Raw genomic sequence first — 20,976 nt, 5'->3', positions numbered from 1 at the left:
TTTTACTTAGCATAATGCCCTCAGAGTCCAAAGGTCCATCCATGTTGTCACTTAAATAATAGGATTTACTTCTTTTGTATGGCTGCATAATATTCCATTATATACATGTCACTTTTCTTTATCTGTTCATTCACCCTTCAGTGGATACTTCGTTTTTTTCCATATCTTGGCTATTGTGAATAATGCTGCAATGAACATGGGGGTGCAGCTATCTCTTCAAGATAGTGATTTTGTTTCCTTCAGATATACGACTATACCCAGAAGAAGAATTGCTGGATTATATGGTAGTTCAATTTTTAATTTTTTGAGGAATCGCCACACTGTTTTCCATAATGGCTGTAACTTCACAATTCCACCAACAGTGCGCCGAGGGTTCCCTTTTCTCCACATCTTCCCCAACGCTTGGTATATCTTATCCTTTTGATGACAGCCATTCTAACAGGTGTGAGGTGATGGCTCATTGTGGTTCTGATTTGCATTTCCCTGGTGATTAGTGATGTTGAGCACCTTTTCATGTATGTTTTGCCCATTTGTATATCTTCTTTGGAAAAATATCTATTTTTATCCTCTGCCCATTTTCTTAAAAAAATTTTTTAAAAAAATTTTATTCTTTTTATTGTGGAATGTTGGGGAACAGTGTGTTTCTCCAGGGCCCATTAGCTCCAAGTTGTTGTCTTTCAATCTAGCTGTGGAGGGCGCAGCTCAGCTCCAAGTCCAGTCACCGTTTTCACTCTTAGTTGCAGGGGGGTTCAGCCCACGGTCCCATGTGGGAATTGAACCAGCAACCTTGTTGAGAGCTCGCGCTCTAACCAACTGAGCCATCCGGCCCCCCTGCCCATTTTTAAATTGGATTCTTTTTGCTATTTAGTTGTATGAGCTCTTTAAATATTTTGAATATTAACCCCTTAGACATATGGTTTGCAAATATTTTCTCCCATTCTGTAGGTTGCCTTTTCATTTTGTTGATGTTTCCTTTGTGGAAGCTTTTTAGTTTGATGTTGTCCTACGTATTTTTGTTTTAACAAAATAAAGCAAGACAAAGTGCTGAACGAGGTGACAGGCACTTCTCATCCATTGTTTCTGATTCTTAAATAGAACCCTTCAAGATAGACACTATTGTTATCTTCCTTTTATTGCTGAGGAATTTGAAGCTCAGTGAGTTTAAATATCTTGCTCAGGGGCACACAGCTAATAAGTGATAGAAAATAGTATTTAAATTGACTTCTTACCTTTGTAGTTCCCACAGTTGAGGGAGAGTCAGGGTGGGAGGTAGGAATTAAGTAAGAGTGGGTTGAGACCTGGGGATGAGATGAAGAACTGTGAGGAGGTGAACAGAGGCAGAATTAAGTTTTGTGGGACTGAAGCTTTTACAATTTGGGGGCCCTCTAAGGGAAAAAACATGCAAAATTATGTAAAAAATTGCCTATTTAGATATTTATTTAGGATGAGAAAATAAATCACAACAAATTATTGATGCTTTGGAGATTCAGAATACTTTCTTCTGGTATCTTTTTAGGCAATTTACCAGAATTGCTCACACAGAAATGTCTTGATTGTCACCTGGCTTTGCCTCCCCATCCAGCCCCTCTGCAGCTCCCAGCGCTCCCAGCACTGCCAGAGGCCTCTCAAATGAGGGGCCTGATGCTGAAGCTTCGATAGCCTCACTGTGAATCACCTTTGGAGGTGACTAGGGTGTGGGGTGAGCGATGGGGTAGAGATCAGAGTTAGGACAGGACTGGGAGAAGGATTTGGATTGTATACATTACCTGATGATAAAAAATGAAGGGGTTGGGGAGAGTGTGAAGAGAAATGGTGCCTTATTTTTCAGACCTTGTTAAAAAAAGCAGCCCCACATAAAACATTCATGTGCTGTCCCCATTTCCACCATGGCGAGCTCCAGTAGATAAGGAGGTGTTGTGCTGAAGAGGCCTGCCCCCTAGTCCATCGTGTCAAGGAGATGGTTTAATGAAAGGGACACCTGGGAATGGAGTTTTGACAGCAGTCCATCAGCAACAAAAGAGTTTTACTATTTTAGTTTTCTTTAATGCAACCATGCATTGAAGAAACAGGTGTGTGTGTGTGTGTGTGTGTGTGTGTGTGTGTGTGTGTGTGGAGAGAGAGAGAGAGAGAGAGAGAGAGAGAGAATGCTTGTAAGGCAAGCCAGTGTTTAATTTCTGAATAACTTTTTTTCTTCATAACTTTTTTAGATTGACTGTTAAATCTTGTTTTAAACTAAATATAAAAAGATCTTTTATACTGAGGAAGACAATTATTCCCAATACATTTTTACATTTGATTATTTCTCTATAAAACAAGGATGCTGTGAGGGGATATCTAGGGAAGAGTTCCTTTACAAAGGAGACAGTTGAAGGTGGTCTAGGCCAAGAAACCTGGATCTTTACTGCTTTAATGCAACCTCCTTCCGTGGTTGTCTGTAAGCTTAACAATAGGCAGACCCATGATGTTCTCTTGGAGACCTTTGAGCTGGGGGTGGGGGGTGGGGGCTGAAGGTCTGGCACAAAAGCTGAGTCTCAGCTTTTGAAGGATGAATGACAGAAGGATGAATAACAGTCCCCAAGGTAAAGCCAAGGGAATGGGGTAGATTGCTGACGATAACAAGGAAACAAAGAGGGCATAGGTGAGCAGAAGTACTTAATAAGCCTTGGATACAGCTTAATTGCAATTCACAGAAATCTTCCAGTCCAAAAAATCTAACACATTTTCTATGCAGCTTAATTTCAAAAATCTTTTTTTTTTTTTTTACTTTAAGATTATTAGGGAAGGGTTACTCATGATCAGTCTTTAACAATTTAGAGTGACTTATTTTATTAGATCCCTTCCGAGAAGTAACTGTGAAACTTTATTATTTTCTTTTTTTAAAAGGAGGAAAGGTAGAGAGGAGGTCACAGCCTGCCCAAGGAGCAGGAGGAGTGGGGTGCTGTTGGGGCCTAAGTGTATTGAGTCTTTAAGTGGGGGGCTTGGGTGGTACTTGGCTAATTTGTAACTAAAAGAAAACTGAGGAAGCTGTCGAGGACAAACATTGCCTCACTTTTGCTGAGGGCCACCTTGCATAGGGGCTAGTCATGAATGAGCCTCCCTTCATGCTTGGAATGGAGCAAGTAGTGCAAATGTGGGTGGAAAGGTGTGGTAGGTGGAATAATGGCCCTCTAATCCCCGGCCTCTGTGAATATGTTGAATTCTATGGTAAAAGAGACTTTGAGAGGGAATTGAGGTCATAAACCTTAAAATAGGGAGATTATCCTGGATTATCCAGATGTGACTAATGTAATCATACGAGCCTTTAAAAGTAGAAGAGAAAGGCAGCAAGATGAGTCAGAGAGATGAGACTAAAGAAGAGGCAGGAGAGACTCAAAGCTTGAGAAATATCCTAACCCTGGCTGTGAAGATGGAGGAAGGGGGCCATGAGCCAAGGAATGTGTGCAGCTTCTAGAAGCTGGGAATAACACTCGCACGACAGCCAGCAAGAAAATGGGGCCCTCAGTCCTACAACCTCAATGCACTGAATTCTGCCAACCACCTGAATGAGCAAGCAAATGGATTCTCCCCTAGACCCTCAAGAAAGGAATGCAGCACTGCCAATACCTTGATTTTTGCCTGTGAGACTGTATCAGACTTCTGACCTACAGAACTGTAAGACAATAAATTAGTTTTAAGTTGCTGAATTGATGGTAATTTGTTGCTGCAGCAATAGAAAACTAATACAGCAGTGAGGGCACTAAAATTTCTTGCCAGTGGTACTTCCCTTTCTGACGGTCATACACCCCTTCTAAAATCTGATGAAAGCTATGGATCTTCTATCTAAAAGACTTTGTATACACACAAAACTGAATATGATTTCAAGAGGTTCCTGAACCCACCAAAACACATTTCACAGACCCAGGTTGAAAACCTTTGCAGATGGTGACGTTCAGAGGAGACAGCAGGGTAAAGGAAGGCTTCCTTTTCATAGCTTTGTTATCTCCCAACAAAGGCTGTCACAGTACCCAGGAGAGCACTTAGCTGGGCTGCATTGAACAAATTTGCTTTTAATGAAATGAATTTCCTAGATACTGAAGCTGCAAGGCAACCATCTCAACCTGAGCTTTCCCCGATGGGCTCTGTGGGATGAGGCCACACTGTTGTGTATGACAGTGTTCATCAGATAGCTACTGATATCTAGTGATTTGAGGATAACTCCAAAAAATTAAAGTGTAAAAGTCACTAAGAGTGGGAATTGATTTTTATTTCCCAGAGAGTATGTACGGAAAAACCTTCATAGACATAATTAATTAGTAAATTAAATTTACCAGAAGTTAGTGACAATACTGTCTGGGAGATTACATAGACTTCTTGTTTGTTTAGAGTACTGCTGTCCAATAGAAATACATATCATGTGAGCAGCTTAAGTAACTCTAATAGCCACATTTTAAAAAGTAAAAGGAAAGGGTGAAATTAGTTTTAATAATATATTTATTCTATCTAGAATATTATTTCAACATGTAATCAACATAAAAATATCAATGAGATACAGTCCATTCTCTTTTTTTCCTTCAAATTAAGTCTTCAAAATCCAGAGTGTAGTTTACACTTACAGCGCATCTCAATTCAGACGAGCTACATTCCAGGCGCTCAGTAGCCACATACGGCTAGTGGCGATCATATTAGTTGGTACAGGTTTAGAGAATAATGAAGCATTGGAATCAAATTTTTGAGGTGTAAACATTATTGAATAACACATATATACACATACATATATATGAAAAGAGCCCAGAGGCCAAAGTACTTAGTATGTATGAAGAATGACTGTCACTTGCTGCTCCCTTTGATCACATATGTAGTGATACCACTGGCAATAATGTGTGAAGGAAGAAAAATAATGAAAATCTAAAGATTTTTTTTTTCCCCCCAGCAGATTTTAATGTAATCTGGTTGACCTAAAAAAATCTTATATGACCTCTGCACCTAATAGGCCTTTATATACACATCTGTTTAATTTTTGCCATTACAAATAGAATTTTAGTATTGGAAAAGACTTGAAATCATTTACTTTTTAAAGTGAGGAAGCAGAGATAAATAGATGGCCTTTCTTACATGGGGTTTTTATAAAGGAAGCTTTAGTTCTTTGTTTCTTCTTTCCACTACCATTACCTGTTATTATTGAGCTACTAATGTGTCAGATACTAAAACCATCATTATTAATCTTAAAACAGCTCTACAAAGTAGATCTTATTATCTTCATTTACAGATGAGGAAACTGACCCCTAGAGGGACTATTATAATGTGTCCAAGGTCATAAAGCTCCTTAATGCAGAGCCAAGAGTCACACCTACCCTTTTCTAGTCCAAAGCCTGTGCTGTTTCTAATACAGTCGTCACCACTTATCCATGGGGTATATGTTCCACGACCCTCAGTGGATGCCTGAAACCACAATAGTACATACATACTTAAGATAAAATTTAATTTATAAATTAGGCACAGTAAGAGATTAACAATAACTAATGATAAAATAGAACAATTATGACAATATGTTATAATAAAAGTTATGTGAATGTAGCATTATTAAGTAAGGGTTATTTGAACACAAGCCCTATGAAACCACGACAGTTGATCTGATAACCAAGATGGCTACTAACCGAAACTAACCTTTGTAGCTTTGCATAGACAGGAAGGATACGCTGGACAAAGGGATGATTCATGTCCCAGGTGGGACAGAGCAGGATGGCATGAGATTTCATCACTCTACTCAGGACGGTGTTCAATTTGAAATTTATGAATTCTTTATTTCTGGAATTTTCCATGTAATATTTTTGGACTGTGGTTGACCACAGATAACTGAAACCTTGGAAAGTAAAACTGTGGGTAAGGGGGAACTACTGTATGTCACGCAGGCCATGTGAGGCTGGGGAAAGAGCTTGTTGAAGCACGAGTGGATGATTGGTGAAGTACTAGTGGATGATTGAAGCGGCCAAGGGAAGGAGGGGTGAAGAGAGAGGGAACAAAGGAAAGACTGGAGAGGTGTGGCCTAAGTGGGGAAAGGTGGTCAAATGAAACGTTCGAGTTAGTAGGGTGGTTTCTTCTACTCTCCATAGGTGGATGGCTTGGGGGCCCTTTCTTGACAGCCTGCCAGGCAAGTGGGCTCTAGGGCGGTAGAAGAGGAAGACATTGGTGAGTTGCCTGACTCCTTTAAAGAGAACCTGTGCCTTGTGGCTGTTGCACAATCCTTGCCCATTGGCCGATATGCTTTTTCTTGGCTGGGATTCTGAGGATGGTAAAAACAAAGTGAGGGTTAAAGGCACATGCCCTCTATTCACTCAATATCCTTTAGCTTCTTGGGATTTAACGCATGCATTTAGTCAGACCCAAGAAACATCTATCTCTGCTGTCTTCTCCTTGCATATCTCTTGGTGATGTTTAGTTTCATACCCATGGGTTTAGTTTGTCCTTGTTTCTTTGTGCCAGCTTCCATAGGTGGAAAATTATTTTCGTCCAGGATGAAAATATGTGAATGAAACTAAGGTACACTTTTCAGGGAAGATAAACACAACACCCAGTCTTTGAGACAAGGATGATGATAGGGGTGTGTGGTTATAAATTTGAGTACTTATCCTCAGGGCATAATACTGGTGCTGTAGTCTGCTGCTGGGTGGCAGCCAGATTGACTACAAGTTTTGGGCATGCACCATGTCTTTTTCCAGGTTCTCAACCACAATGTTCCAAAGCACAGCTGCAAAAAAAAAAAAAAAAAAAAAAAAAAAAGAAGCAAAATTCAAATAAAAAGTCCCCATGGGTTCCATTGGAACCATGGACACAAAGAATGCTTACAGTTCTATGGACTTCCACTATAAAATGTCTTGGATTTATTTCAGAAACTGCGGTGGGAGAAGAAGTGGGTGGGTATATAGATGAAACAAGATTGGGTATGAGTTGAAGCCGAGTCTGGGTACACAGGAGTTCATACACTCTCTCATTTTTGAATAAGCTTGAAGCCCACTTGAAATACCACCAGAGATTTCCATTATTAACATTTTGTTACATGTGTACTTTCTATGTGTACTTACCCATAATTTATATAAGTAGGATCACAATGAACATGTTTTGTAACAAGCCCTTTTCACTCAAAAGTACATTTAGTCTTATTTATAAGCCTTTGTTTCCAATTTTAACTAATATTGTAACAAACATTCTTGCACATGCATCTTTTCTCATTTGCATCATTGCTGATTCAAAGGTGTGCACATTTAACATTTTGATACATGTTGCCAAACTGCACTTCAGAAAGGCTGAACCTATTTATACTGACAGTACCTCATCTCACATCTAACCAAAACTAACCTTTATAGCTTTGCTAGTCCAATGAAAACATGGTATCTCATTATTGGGATTATTTGTATTTCTTAACTAGCAAGAATAAAAATATCATATGCTTAGTAGACATTTATTTTGTGTGTGTGTGTGATTTGCTTCTTCATGTTCTTTACCAGTTTGTCTGTTAGGGTGTTGAACCTTTTTATCGACATGTAAGAGTTCTTTGTATATTAATGACATATACCTTTTGTCATATAGGCTTATGTTGCAAATATTCTCTCTGGGTGATGCTTCAACTTCAATTATGGTGAATGTGTGTGTGTTTTCTTCCCCCCAATGTCGTAATTTTTAACTTTATGTAGCTTAACCTAAACTTTCATAGTTTTGGGCTTTGGAGTCATGTTTAAAAATCCTTCCTCCCTACAAGACTATGAAACTAAATATTCATTTATTCTTATAGCATATATTTTCTTTTTTTTTTAAATTAAAGTTTATTGGGGTGACAATTGTTAGTAAAGTTACATAGATTTCAGGTATACAATTCTGTAATACATCATCTATATCTCATATTACGTGTTCACCACCCAGAGTCAGTTCTCCTTCCATCACCATATATTTGACCTAATTTTCCCTTTTCTAGAACTCCCTCCTCCCTTAGCCTCTGGTAACCACTAAATTATTGTCTATGAGTTTTTGTTTATTTATTTGTTTGTCTTGTTCTTTTGTTTTCAGTTTTATATACCACATATCAGTGAAATCATAGCATGTATTTTCTTAAGATGCTGTTGTAAAAATGAACATTATAATACTTAATACAGATAGAATACTTGTCATTTTAACCCCAAAGATAAATACCACCAATAATTTATATTTATATAAAGTATATTACGTATATATTTATATAGAAATTTATATATAATATACTTTAAAAATTTTCATGCATCTTGGGCATCTTCTTTTGTCAATATATTAGGTTGGTGCAAAAGTAATTGCAGTTTTTGCAATTATTTTTAACCTTTTAAACCTCAGTTACTTTTATGCCAACCTAATACATACATCTACCTTATTCTTTTTAACAGTTGCATGTCAAATTGTATAGATCAGTTTTTCTCAGTTTTTATTATTCCTCTATGAAGCCTTTTTAGACATTTTTTCTTAATTATCTCCCCATATAATTTCAGTACCACATATATACTGCAAATCTGTTTATGTACTTTATGCATATTTGTGCTTTATACATAAAAAAGTCAGTTTTGTCTTCCCCAAGAACCAATTTTCACTTCTTTGGTTGTGATATTGCCCCTTTGAGAATGCATGGCATAGATATCCCATACCTTAATTATTTCACATGTGTATACTACTTTTGATATTCCAATGCTATATTATCCGTATTTCCTTTATACATATATTTTGTGTTTCTATAAGATAAATTCCTAGAGGACAGAATATTCAAGATGGCATTTTAGAATAAAAAAAAAAGAGAGAACACACCACACACAAAAAAGATAAATTACTAAAATTGAAAAGCTGTGTCAAAGGTATTAATATTTAAAAATTTAGTAGATATTGCTAAAGATTGTACCAATAATACACCTTCTAATATGTACTGAGAATCTGGCTTTAGTTTTTACCTATAAGTCATAAATCCACTTAGAATTTATTCTGGGATGATGAATAAGGTAAAGACCTATTTTTGTCCCCCAAATCTAGTTCATTGTCCTTAAATACTTCATTGAATCAATCTTTTCTTGATTTACCATATATTAAATATGGTAAATGTTCCTATATATACTCAGGCTTTGAATTCTCTTCCATGATTGTTTATTCCTACTGAATTACCATCCTATGTTGATTATTCTTGCTTTAACAACATGTTTTGATAGCTGATTTTTCAATTCCCTTTTATAAACTTCCCCCTATTTTCTTGTTATTTAAATTTTTTCCCTCTGAATTTTGGAGTAATTTTGTTTAGTTCTAAAGCAAGCAAACAACAACAACAAAAGCTGTTAAAATACTATTGGGATTAAGATTGGGATTATATTAAATTTGTGGATTAATTTAGAGAGAACTGCAGAATACATTATAGAGTCCATTATATAGAAATAAATTTAAAATAAGTCATAGAAGAAACTGAAATAATGTTCACTTAATGAGGTATACCTGTATTAGGATGTTTTGAGTAGTAAATCACGAAAATCCAGGAAAAAACCCCCCAAATTTAAGCATAAAAGAGAGTTTATTGGCTCATTTGACTGAGACGTCTAGGGTTGAAGCAGTCGTTAGGCATGTCTGGATCCCTGGACTCAGGTAATATCATCGGGACTTGGTTTCTGTCTTCCAAGTTGGCTTTTTAGTTTCAATCTTAGACAAGTGATAGTGAAGGTGGCCTGTATGCTCCATGTTTATATAGTCTTTAGCACCTGCAACATGACAGGAAGAGAGTCTTTTTTCCTTTGGTGCCAGTGAGTGTACCAATGGTGACTGTCTCTGGCCAGATCTGAGGGGTGGGGGAGGGGGAGGCTGGGAATCAGCCCCACCCGAACTGTGCAATACCCATTTTCTTATAAAAAGGGGATTTTAAAGAAGCATTAAGAAATATACTAAGTTGAATTTCTAATAGTATTTTTAAGCATATCCAAAGTTATTTTGGGGCCATAAATGTGAAAAGAAACCAGGTAACTGAGTAGGAAAAGATGTTGAAATATTTTTAAAAATCATCTTTGTAATTGAATATTTGTTAGAATTGTAATGCTAATTCTTGACAAATGACTCTTCTCTCCTTTCTTAATCTAATTACTGTTTAGAGCTCACAAAATCTTACTTCATACATTTATCTTTTTTTGCAACTTAATCCTCTCTCCTAGTTTTGCCTGCTTCTAAGGAAACTTCATGCCTTACTTCCCTAAACAAATCAAAACCCTGTTAATTCATCTGGTCTTTTAAGCTCCTATATTCATTGGTCAACTACAAAGAAATTGTTTAGTTGAAAGTCATCAATGATTTCTTAATCACCAAATCCAATGGCCTTAGATCTTTCTCCTTGATGGCCTGCAGTCTCTGCAGCATTTGACAATACTGATTGACCTTTCTTTCTAGAAACATGGATTCTTAGTTTCTACAAAACTCACTCTCCTGATGCTTCTTGTAGCTTTCTCATGACTTCCTCCCTGTTTACTTTGTTGGTTCTTTTTCCTTACCTTCTTTACATGTAGGTGATTCTCAAGGTTTTGGCTTCAAATTGTCTCTATTCACTAGTTTGGTCCTCTCAAATCAAACACTTCCCTATTTTCAAAAGAAAGGTATGCACCTTCTTTTTAGCTGCTTCTGGTCAGTTCCTCCCAACATCTGCATGATCCAATCCTAACTATCCATTGTCAAGGCCCAGCTTAACTTCTTTTGAAAAAAAAAAGTTTTCTTCTGAGTCCCATTGTGTCCCCCCACCCTCCCCCTTTAAATGGCTTTCCATCTTGGAGTAGTTATTTATATCTAAGAATTGTCTTACTTTCTGGCCAAAAGCTTCTTTAAGAACACTTTCTAATTCAACCCTGCATCTCCTATACTGTGAAACAGTGTCATGTATATTCATTTCTTTATTCAACATACATTAAGCACCTACTATGCATTGTGCTAGGTCCTGGATAAGTGGTGAAGAAAACATTTGTGGTTTCTGCCCTCACTGGATTCATAGTCTAATGAAATAACAAATACATATTGTGATATGTTTAATAAAACTTTGAGAGAATGAATCTTACATTTTTAACTCCTCTTTCATCTTCTCTCCTCAAACTCCTGCCTACATTTCCTGCACCCTTTCCTCTGAAAATCGCACAGATTTCTCAAACTCAACAGCTGAATTTAATTCATATGCTGTGGATACCTGTGATTGAGAAGTTTGTCCTGTTCAAAAAACTCAGTCAAGCACCTTCTCTCTCCAAACCTTCTGCTGATTTTGGTATTTATATTAATGTTACTACCTCATCCTCATTACCCAGAGGAAATCTTGCTATTCTATTTGATTTTTTCTTTTCTTCATATTTAATTCTTTTCATTGAAATACTTAACATTCTTGCTTAGGCCCCTTTATCTGTAGCAGAGGTTGAAAATCAGTGACCCCTGGATTCTACCTAGCCAGTAGAGGTGTTTTATTTGTTCTGAGTAATAGTCTTAAAAATATGGTGTTTTTTCCATGAAAAAAATCAGAAAATCTGGCAACACTAAGTCCTCATTCCTCAAGAATTGGCTAGAATTTAGATAGGACATCTAAACTACCACGCTAATCTCTACCACTCCTTATAGTTTTTACATCTAGTCTACTTCCTCATTTATAAAACCTTCTGAGCCCTTAATTTAGGTGTTTGAGTTGAGTTTACAATCTCTGGTCTCTATGATTATAGAATGTTAGTACTGAAAGAGATAATAAGAGATCATCTTCTCTAGCAGCCTTCTTTCTCCTCTCTTCATTCTCTAAGAGATGGAGAAATTGAGGTCCAAAGAATTAATTATATATACTTGACCAATTTTATACAGCTCATGTATAACAGGATTCTATTATATGCCATTAGACCCTTCGCTCACCTTGGTGGGTAAGTCCCTAATGTAGACCCAGCGTCCCTCAAATGCCCCACCCAGGGCCTGTGGTTAAAACTTTCCAAGTTCAACGTCTCTATGCTTATAACTCTTGCTTTATCAGGCCCTGATGCTGAGACCTTAATCAGGTAAGCTAGGCCCTAAGTGAGGCCACTTGCTTGTGAGGTTCTAGAATATGTCCCCAATCTTTCTAGCCATATCCTCTAGTGCTTACCTGCATATAGCTTATATTCCTGGGATATGTCTTTCTCCCTGTGTGTGTGTGTGTGTGTGTGTGTGTGTGTGTGTGATCTAAAACATACCCTATATTTTCCAACCTTTTTGTTTTTTTTAGTGTTATTCTCTTTACCTAGATTATCCTTCTCCAACCTCTGCCTGACATAATTTTTTCCATCCTTTAAAGTCTACTTGAATGCTGTCTCTTCCATAAAGTTTAGTAGTTAAGGTGGTCTGTATGAAAAGGGGCCACATACTAAACCTGACAAGCTGGGGGGTGGGGGGTGGCCTGCATGGTGGGCCCTACAAATTTAGAGACCAAAATTAAGCACATAGGATGGTCTGAAAATAAAAATTCCTAACTAAAAAGGGTCATGGCAGATAGTCACATCCTCGGTCTGTAGCTTCCCTGACAAAGGTCAATCTTTATCTTAAGTGAGCCTGTCTATTGTGTTTTTGCATCTAAGACAACAAACCCTTGGAATGGCAGAGTAATCCCTTTTTCTGGACCCTGCAGGGCACAACCCACCATCAGCACCAGAGCAGGAAACTACAGATTCCCTCATTGTTGTTGTCCCTTGATTACCATCTCTGTGCTGTAAAATGCTATTAACTATTCCTGTACCCACCAATGTAACAGAAGTATCTATCTCTGTAATTTACTTTTTATCCAATCCCAGAGATTCACCCTGCTCTTTGCATTTTCCCATCTCCTTAATCTACCACAAATGGATTTCATGTAACCCTCCTCCTTTGATTCTAATGTATAAAATAAGTTGCAAAACCCACCACTTTCCAGGGCATTTTCTCAATCCCCTGAGATTTCGCTTCCCTGCAATTGTTGTCAGTTTGGCCCACATAAACTCTTAAAAGCTTTCTCTTAGGCTGGATGTTTTTTCATGGACACATATGATGTCGGATGATTTATCTAATCTCTGTAAGCCTCAGTTTCTTCATCTGTAAAAGGGGACTAACATCCCTTTTACAAATGGGTTGACCATGATCCCACTAGTTTAAAAGTATTTCTACGAACTGTAGCAATCCCATCTCACTTTTCTTTTGCCTCAAATGCTGTCTTGATTTATAGTTATTTGTATTAGTTATTATAGTATTCATATTACTAGTTATTAATCACATATTATAAATATGCTATTATATGTTATATTTTTTCACAAGAGATGCGAGCAGGGACTTTGTCTTACATGTATTTACATTTCTCAACAAGAACTTGTAATTACTGAGTTAGTGAATATAAGCTTTCTGAGATGTTCCTAAATTCTATAAAAAAGAAATAAACACAATAGTAACTGCCAGATCTCACATTATTCCTTTATGAGGACTTTGGGAGAATTTTTTTCTTAGGCTTCTATACCAAAAGTACACTTCTCTTAAGCAACTTAAAAAAAATCTTATAGTCCATGTGAAACTTGTTAACTATGTTTTCCCTTTGCTTTAGTTGCTAAGAACCTCAGAGCCTAATTTGTGGTGGCACCTCTCTAACACACACGACCTTTTGGCATGAATTTTTTGGATATTAACATACCCTGCCTTTATTTTGTTTTCCAATTACTTTTTGTCTCTGTTTCATCCTCCAATCATTTTCTTCTATTATAGTATATATCTCTTCCTGAGCACACTCAGTCTTTTGTGAGAGAGGTGGGGCATCAATAAATAATAGATATATCTATAAAATACACTTAAAAAAATGGTTCTTAAAGCTTGTTAAAGGATCTTATTTCTTTTAATCTCCTAGCTCACAGAGTCATCATCTACTTCAATGCCATCAGAAGAGCATTTCCTCAACTTCCTACCTCATTTAAAAAATTTATTTACATCTTTAAAAGAGCAACATTTGTCCTTATAAAATATGTTTATTTTATGGAATACAGATAAGCAAAAAGCAGAATAGCTAAAACAACAACAAACATCATCTGGTAAGAACCTACACACTACTGCTTTCACAACCTACTTTTCTCTCTTAACAATGTATTTTACATTTCTTTCTTTATCATTAAATAGTCTTCTACATTATTATTTTTACTGGTTCAAACCATCCCATTGATTATGCCTCAAGGTTGTCAATTAGACTGTATGTAACTGCACATTCCCTTCCTGGAAAACCTGAGGATGCTCTTAAACAAGTATGAGTGAACTTCTCTTATCTGCAATCATGTTATCTATTTCTAAGAAGTATGGGTGTAATATATTTAACCTATCTTTTCTTGGTGGACAAGCTGACTTGAACTCCACCCTGCTTAATATGGAGGTATGACAATTAAGTTTGCAAATTCACACTAGAAAAAGTGCTACATACCTCATTGCTGAGTATCACTATGGTCACCTTCAAATTACTCCCCTTGGGAAGCTATGCACCAATGCCAGCAGCTAGTCCACCCTTCAAAGCAATTTTGGAACTCTTTATCTGGAATGGCCATCAGAGCCGTTGTGGTATTACCCTTGATGTCCTGAATTTCATCAAAATGTCTTCCTTTCAATATTTCCTTTATCTTTGGGTAGAGAAAGAAGTCATTGGGGGTCAGATCAGGTGAGTAGGGAGGGTGTTCCAATACACTTATTTGTTTACTGGTTAAAAACTCCCTCACAGACAGTGCCGTGTGAGCTGGTGCATTGTCATGATGCAAGAGCTCCTTCGGGACCATTTTAGCGCACACCTTTCTCATGCCAACATTTTCAGTTAAAATTTTCCTGTTTCTCCATGAATGTTTACTTGGTCTGCTATGCTTCTCACAGTCAGCCGATCATTTTGATGCGTAATTCAATGAATTTTTGCAATGTTTTCATCAGTTCTGCTCGTTACTGGCCGCCCTAACCTCTCTTCATCCGTGATGCATTCTCTCCCCTCAGAAAAACATTTAATCCATTTGTACACTGCCGTTTTCTTCATGGCATTATTCCCATAAACTTGGACTAACATGTCCCTGATTTCACTTACACTCTTGCCAAGTTTAACAAGAAATTTAATGTTTGTTTGTTGCTCTAATCCAAGCTCAGACATCCTTGTGATGGCAAACAAACATGCAACAACAATAATGAACACCACTCAGCAAGACACCGCCACACGTTGACAGGAACATAGCTGTGAGACACTGATATCCCAAGGTTATGAAACCTTCCTGAGCTGTTTATACAGTGCTGCCAATGTAAGCGCATGGTGGCGAGTTTATGAACTTAATTGTCAGTCCTCGTATATGTAGTTTTGATTATTTCCCTTTGCGAACTTCCTAGAAGTATACTTACTTGATCAAAGAATATACACATTTTAAGGATTTTGATACATAGTTTAAAATGCCTGGGGGAGGGGGAAGATGTACTAATTTCTATTCCCATCTGTAATGTCTGTTTCACTGAACCGTTGCCTAACACATATTATTTTCTTTCTAATCTTTGCCAATTTAATAGGTATTGAATATGCCATTTATATTTGTGGCTGAATATACCTATTTATTGGCAATTTTTATATATATCTTTTGATAAACTTTTGTTACTCTTTTGCCAATGTATAATAGTTTTTAAATTATTAACATCCATACCCCCCTTGACATCCTCCTTCCCAGTTGTGCCTCCTAATGAAGCTAATTTACATACTTGATCTATGCATCTCAGCTCCTGATATTTCTTTAAGGATTCATTCAGTTATCTTCTTTCTTGACAGTATCTTTACCCTCTGACTACCAGTTTCTTCTCTTGTACTAATAAACCTCACTAAATATCTTCTCCTTAAAGAAAAACCCCAACTTTTTTCTTTCACTTGCTATTCTCCTTTGGCTACTGACCTCTCTTTTCCTTTACAGCCAAACTTCTTGAAAGAATTGTCTTCACATGCTGCATCCACTTCATTTCTATTTCTTCAAGTCACTATGAACAGACTTACATTAAGATCTTCAATGCCTTCTTTCTTGCTAAGATTTTGATACCAATTATATATATGTGAAAAAGCAGGATACAAAATAATTTTCCCCAAATAAATTCAACTATGTAAAAAATATCGATGCAGAGAAAAATCTAATAGGCAATACATGACAATTTTAAGTTACTTCTGGGTAGTTAAATGGAGTCCTTTTAAAACTTTTGAACAATTTTAAAAGCAAAATAATTTGACATTGGAACACATTACAGTGTAAGTTAGAAGTTCTCAACCTACATTTCCTAAAAGGAGGCAGAATACTAGAGAAGTCACAGAAAGGAGCTACTGGGTCACTCTTCATTTCGCTTCAAGGCTCAAAGGACAAGAGGACCCAGATCCCCAGGGCAGGCGCTCCCGCGGGACACGGCTGGAAAACCTCCTGATAGGATAATCTTTTCTTAAAAGGGCCCTCAAGCCCCTTTCGCTCATCCTAAATGACCTCTAAGCATTTCAGCCTCTCCTGCTAACGTCTCCAAACCGCAGATAACTATCAAGCGTCTCCAGTTGCCCTGGTAACAGCCGACACTAACCCGGCTTCCATAACTCTTCCCAGAATGCTGAGCACCTTCTCTCCTTCACTTCCGGTTTCCGAAAGCTGACTCCTCCCAGAAGTACATGCCTGTCATTCACCCTGCGCTTCCGGACCGTGTGGACCTGCTGGGACGAGTGTGGTGTATTCCTGCGGAGGGCGGTGGGTAATGCTTTGTTTTTCCCCAACATTCAGAATGACTGGAACGCTAAGGGAAGGCTGTAATCTCACCGCATTTTTGTTGGTCCTCGTTAAATGGGTTAGACGTTAGTTATTCAAAAGCTGAAAGGCGGAAAGCACTTTAAAATTATCCTCTGCTCATTTGTTGCTGTGATATATTTAAAGAACTTGAAACAACTTCTTATAAAAAAAGCAGTTATTTTTGTCTCAGAAATGAAGACAAGTGCAAACAACAAAACACCCGAATTCTACCCACTAGGTACAAACCACTGGCTACAAACCACTATGTACAGTTCCGAGCAGTCTCCCAGGCCCTTCCTGTGCACGTAATAAAATTTCAAAATGAAATCACGTTGTATATGGTATTTTGTAACTTAAAAAACTTATGAACACATTTCATTAAGAAAAGACTTCAACAATATGGTTGCATGTACTCCATTGTACCTCCTGGGCATTTAACCATTTTCTATCCTTTTTGCTTTTACTTAGTGCTGCAATGGAGAAATGAAAATTCGTAGAGCTAAATCTTTGCCAATGGCCTCATTTCTTTGTGGTAATTATGTTTTTCTCCTTTTAATTTAGTCACTTGGATTTGCACTTTCCTATCTGTCCCCTAATGCATTCCCATTTCACCCATGTGTATACTATAAGTGAATGAAGTTACATCCAAAGCTTACTCAATTTTTAAAAGTTTATTTTTCTGAATATGAAGATAATACATGCTTATTGTAGAACATTAGGAAAACCCAGAAGAATATAATACAAATATTCCAGTACCTAGACAACTATTGATCATATTTTGGCATAAATTTATTCTAGTTTTCTCTCTCTGTTGCCTTCAGAATGAGTATTGAAAACACATTTACTCCTTTGGTAGGAAAAATGCAGCTTTTAATTTGCATTTCTTTGCTTATTCATGTAGCTGAATAATATTTCAAATAGTATTTCAAATGTTTACAGGCTATGGCTTATTCCAGGCCTCATCTTCTCTCTCTAGCCTTTCCTGAGTATTACAGACTAAACACACTCACTTGAATGGTCTAGTTTTCCATATATGTGTTTCATTCCCTTACTAGATTGGAATCTGGTTGTATGATCCTGGATAAATTATTCAATTTTGCCAAGCCCATTTTCCTTATCAGCAAAATAGTGATAATATTATAATACTTACTTTACAGGGTCGTAGTGGGGATTAGAAATAATGTATCCAAGGTGACCTCAATAAAAATAGGCTTTTTTACAATTTACAGCTTTAGTATTCTATGTATGTAGGAGTTATTCATATTTTCATTTCAAGTGGATGACTAATCCCAGCATCCCATCCAATTTACACCTTTATTGAGCATCTGTGACACATAAGGCACTGTTCATAAGGTCTCTTTAGCCCTTATTATTTAGATACATTTCAACTTCAGCAATTCTCTTGTTCTGTTTCTGCTACCATGCCTGACTGGTCATAGTAGGTGCTGAATAAATGTTTGAGCTGAACTGAGTAATTTATTGAGGGCAGAGAAGCTCAAATGAAACCTGGCTGGCTGTAATGAAAGCCATAATAGGTATAAAGTTCTTCGTACATTGGGAGATCAGGAAAGATTAATTTTGATTATGGTATCTGGGAATGTCTTGTGGAGTAGGTAGATTTGATCAGGACCTGGATAAGGGCTGAGGAAAGGGGCTTAAAGGTGGAATTAAAGATGAGTTAAGGCTTGGACGTAGAAATAAGCAGGTTGTGTTTTGTTATCAGAGTTATTTGGGGTAGCAAGAGAGTAGGGTGGGTGAATGGGCCCAGACGAAACAGAAAAAATAGTTGGTACTATATTTTGAGGATTTTGATGTTATCAGTCATAATTGTAGCTTTCAAATGTTAAAAACTGCTTTCAGAGGAGAAGTGGGCCAGAAACTGCAATTAGCAGTCTCTGCTAACGATAGGAAGTGGGTGGATGGCGGAGACCTTCAGAGGGAAAAGGAGATCAGTGGCCAGTATTGGCCAGGAGGTGACCACGAGGATGCGGGGCTACGGAAAGACGCTATGGGGACTGGGTAACAACACTGCGAAGCCCGCAGCAGCCTGGGTGCAGCCTGCGAGGGCAGAAGCCCACCCCAGCTCCCCCTGCTGCACGCGACCCAACACCCCCACCTCTCCTGGAGCCCCTCGCCCCGCCCAGATCTCGCTCCGCCCTGCGCCTTTCGCCCCGCCCAGGGCTCCTCGCTCCGCCCCGCGCCTTTCGCTCCGCCCCGCGCCTTTCGCCCCGCCCAGCGGCCCTTGCCGGGCTCAGAAGCTCCTCTGGCCCAACCTCCTCGGCCCCACCCTCCGACCTTCTTGCTGCCCAGCTACCCGTCGGCCCCACGGAGAAAGACCCTGAGCAGTGAGTTTGGCGAGAGGGTGGTTACTTTTCCTAGACTCACCCCGTGCCACCCGAGGCAGGAGGAAGCAGCGGTGAGGACCGTGGATGGCATGGCAGGAGCTTCGGACGAGCGTAGGCCAGGCCCTGCGGCCGGGGAGTCGCTGCAGCAGCAACACGTCGCGTGCCAGGTCTTCCCCGAGCGGCTGGCTCCGGGGAAGCCCCAGCAGGGGTTCCTCTCCAGCTTCTTCAGCAACAATCAGAAGTGCCAGCTCATGCTCCTGAAGACGCTGCAGACAAGTAGGAGCTGACCCGGAGGCTGGGGGTCGGGCGGGGTGGTGTCTGAGACCTGGCGGGCAGGGAAGAGCCTCGGTGCCACTCGGCCAGTCTCAGGTGCGGCATGGGCCGGGTTCAGGCACCTCAGCGCAGAGACTAGGCAGATTCGGCATTATGGGCGAGGGGGTCTGGGCCTCAGTTTCCTTATCAGAGGACGCGCTGAGGCGCCTGTGGGCACTACTCTTGCGGAATGAACAAGGAGTAGGGCTAGGAGTTTGCCGTTTTCTGACACACTCACTGGTCTGATCGATTCTCTGATTTCTTATGTAAGTTATGCAGCAATATCGGGGGACTTTATATAGAGTCTGGGTGAAGCAGTTTTAAAGAGCCACGTTAATTAAGGCGTACTTACTGTTGGCAGTGCAAAAACGACCGTTTTGCAAACCTACCTTTCGGTGGAAGGAGTCCTTAATCTTCACACCTGGGTGGGCTTCAGAGTGTTAGAAACCCCTGAAATGGACTGCGAAATCGTGTGCGATTGCATCTACCTGCAGTTTTTGGGAGATAGTTCATAGCTTCATATATATATATTTTTAATTTTTATTGGGGAATATTGGGGTTACAGTGTGTTTTTCCAGGACCCATCAGCTCCAAGTAGAATCATTTTTTTCAATCTACTTGTGGAGGGAGCAGCTCACTGGCCCATGTGGGAATCGAACCGGCGACCTCGGTGTTATGAGCACCCGGCTCCAACGAACTGAACCATCTGGCCGCCCGGCCTCCTCATACTCCTAAAGAAGCCCATGACCCCAAATGGGTTAAGAGCCACTGCTGTGGTTTAAATAAGGACATAGCTACCTGACTACGTAGGAATTTACGTCTAGTCCCAGGGACACTGCACTAGAGAGTTCTTAACTCCTTAACTCCTTTACTTCAGACATAGAAGTCTTAAAGGTACTTGTCCCAAAGCAAGGTTACTCTTTCATAGCTGGCCAGAGTTCAAAAATCAATCACCCCAAAATTTCCTACCTTGAGATTACCAGCATATATGGAGTCAGGGGGGGTGGGAGGAGGAAGGAGAGTAGAGGGAATGATGAGATTGTATTTAGTTTGCAAATATATATTGAGTACTTCCTAGGTTCTGGTGTGGGAAAATACTAAGATGAGTAAGGACCCTGCCTTTAAGATGTTTCAGAGTGGAACGCAGAGGTAAGAATATGGCATGCAGAGTTAGACATGGGTTCAAGATCTGGTCCCTCTCCTTGTTAGGTGTGGAAGAGTGATTTAACTCTATGATTCCCTCTATCCATATCTGCAAAAAAAAAAAAAAAAAAAAAAAAAAAGGGAGGGGGGAGGAGATGGCATAAAAATACCTCTTTTAGGGATGTTGTGAGGAATAGATTTTATGAATGTAAAGTGTCAGCGTATCAGGAGCTGATGAAGAGTAGTTGTTCCTGCAGGGGACGAGCCAAACAGTGAAGGAAGAATTGAGCTAGGATGTGAGGAGGGTGAGGTGCTGAACATGAGCCCCAGTAGGAATGAATAGGCCTCAACTTTCTGCAGGGAAGGCTGCTGGGAAAACCTGTTGGTAGAATTAAAGCTCTGTCATCCTATCC

At 39.0% G+C, this 20,976-nt stretch overlaps 1 protein-coding gene across 6 annotated transcripts in view; it reads left to right on the top strand.

Moving 5' to 3' along the window:
• The window catches only part of ATP23 (ATP23 metallopeptidase and ATP synthase assembly factor homolog), a 43,593-nt gene that overhangs the window by 11,960 nt on the left and 10,657 nt on the right, over positions 1–20,976 (top strand). For 2 of the 6 annotated variants that reach the window (XM_074325495.1, XM_074325496.1), the window contains one exon: positions 16,587–16,724. The exons of 1 other annotated variant lie outside the window; for it this stretch is intronic. In XM_074325495.1, the coding sequence (XP_074181596.1) occupies positions 16,649–16,724 (76 nt within the window). In that variant the 5' untranslated portion in view covers positions 16,587–16,648. Of the gene's footprint in view, positions 1–16,586; positions 16,725–17,231; positions 17,296–18,970; positions 19,385–20,976 lie in introns of those variants that run through there. 3 more of the 6 variants (XM_074325499.1, XM_019742415.2, XM_074325498.1) reach the window with 3 other exon arrangements.

This window comes from Rhinolophus sinicus, linkage group LG02 (assembly GCF_036562045.2).
Source record: "Rhinolophus sinicus isolate RSC01 linkage group LG02, ASM3656204v1, whole genome shotgun sequence".
NCBI lineage: Eukaryota > Metazoa > Chordata > Mammalia > Chiroptera > Rhinolophidae > Rhinolophus > Rhinolophus sinicus.
Note: the sequence above shows the minus strand (reverse complement) of the source record. Positions and strands in the feature narration are given on the sequence as shown.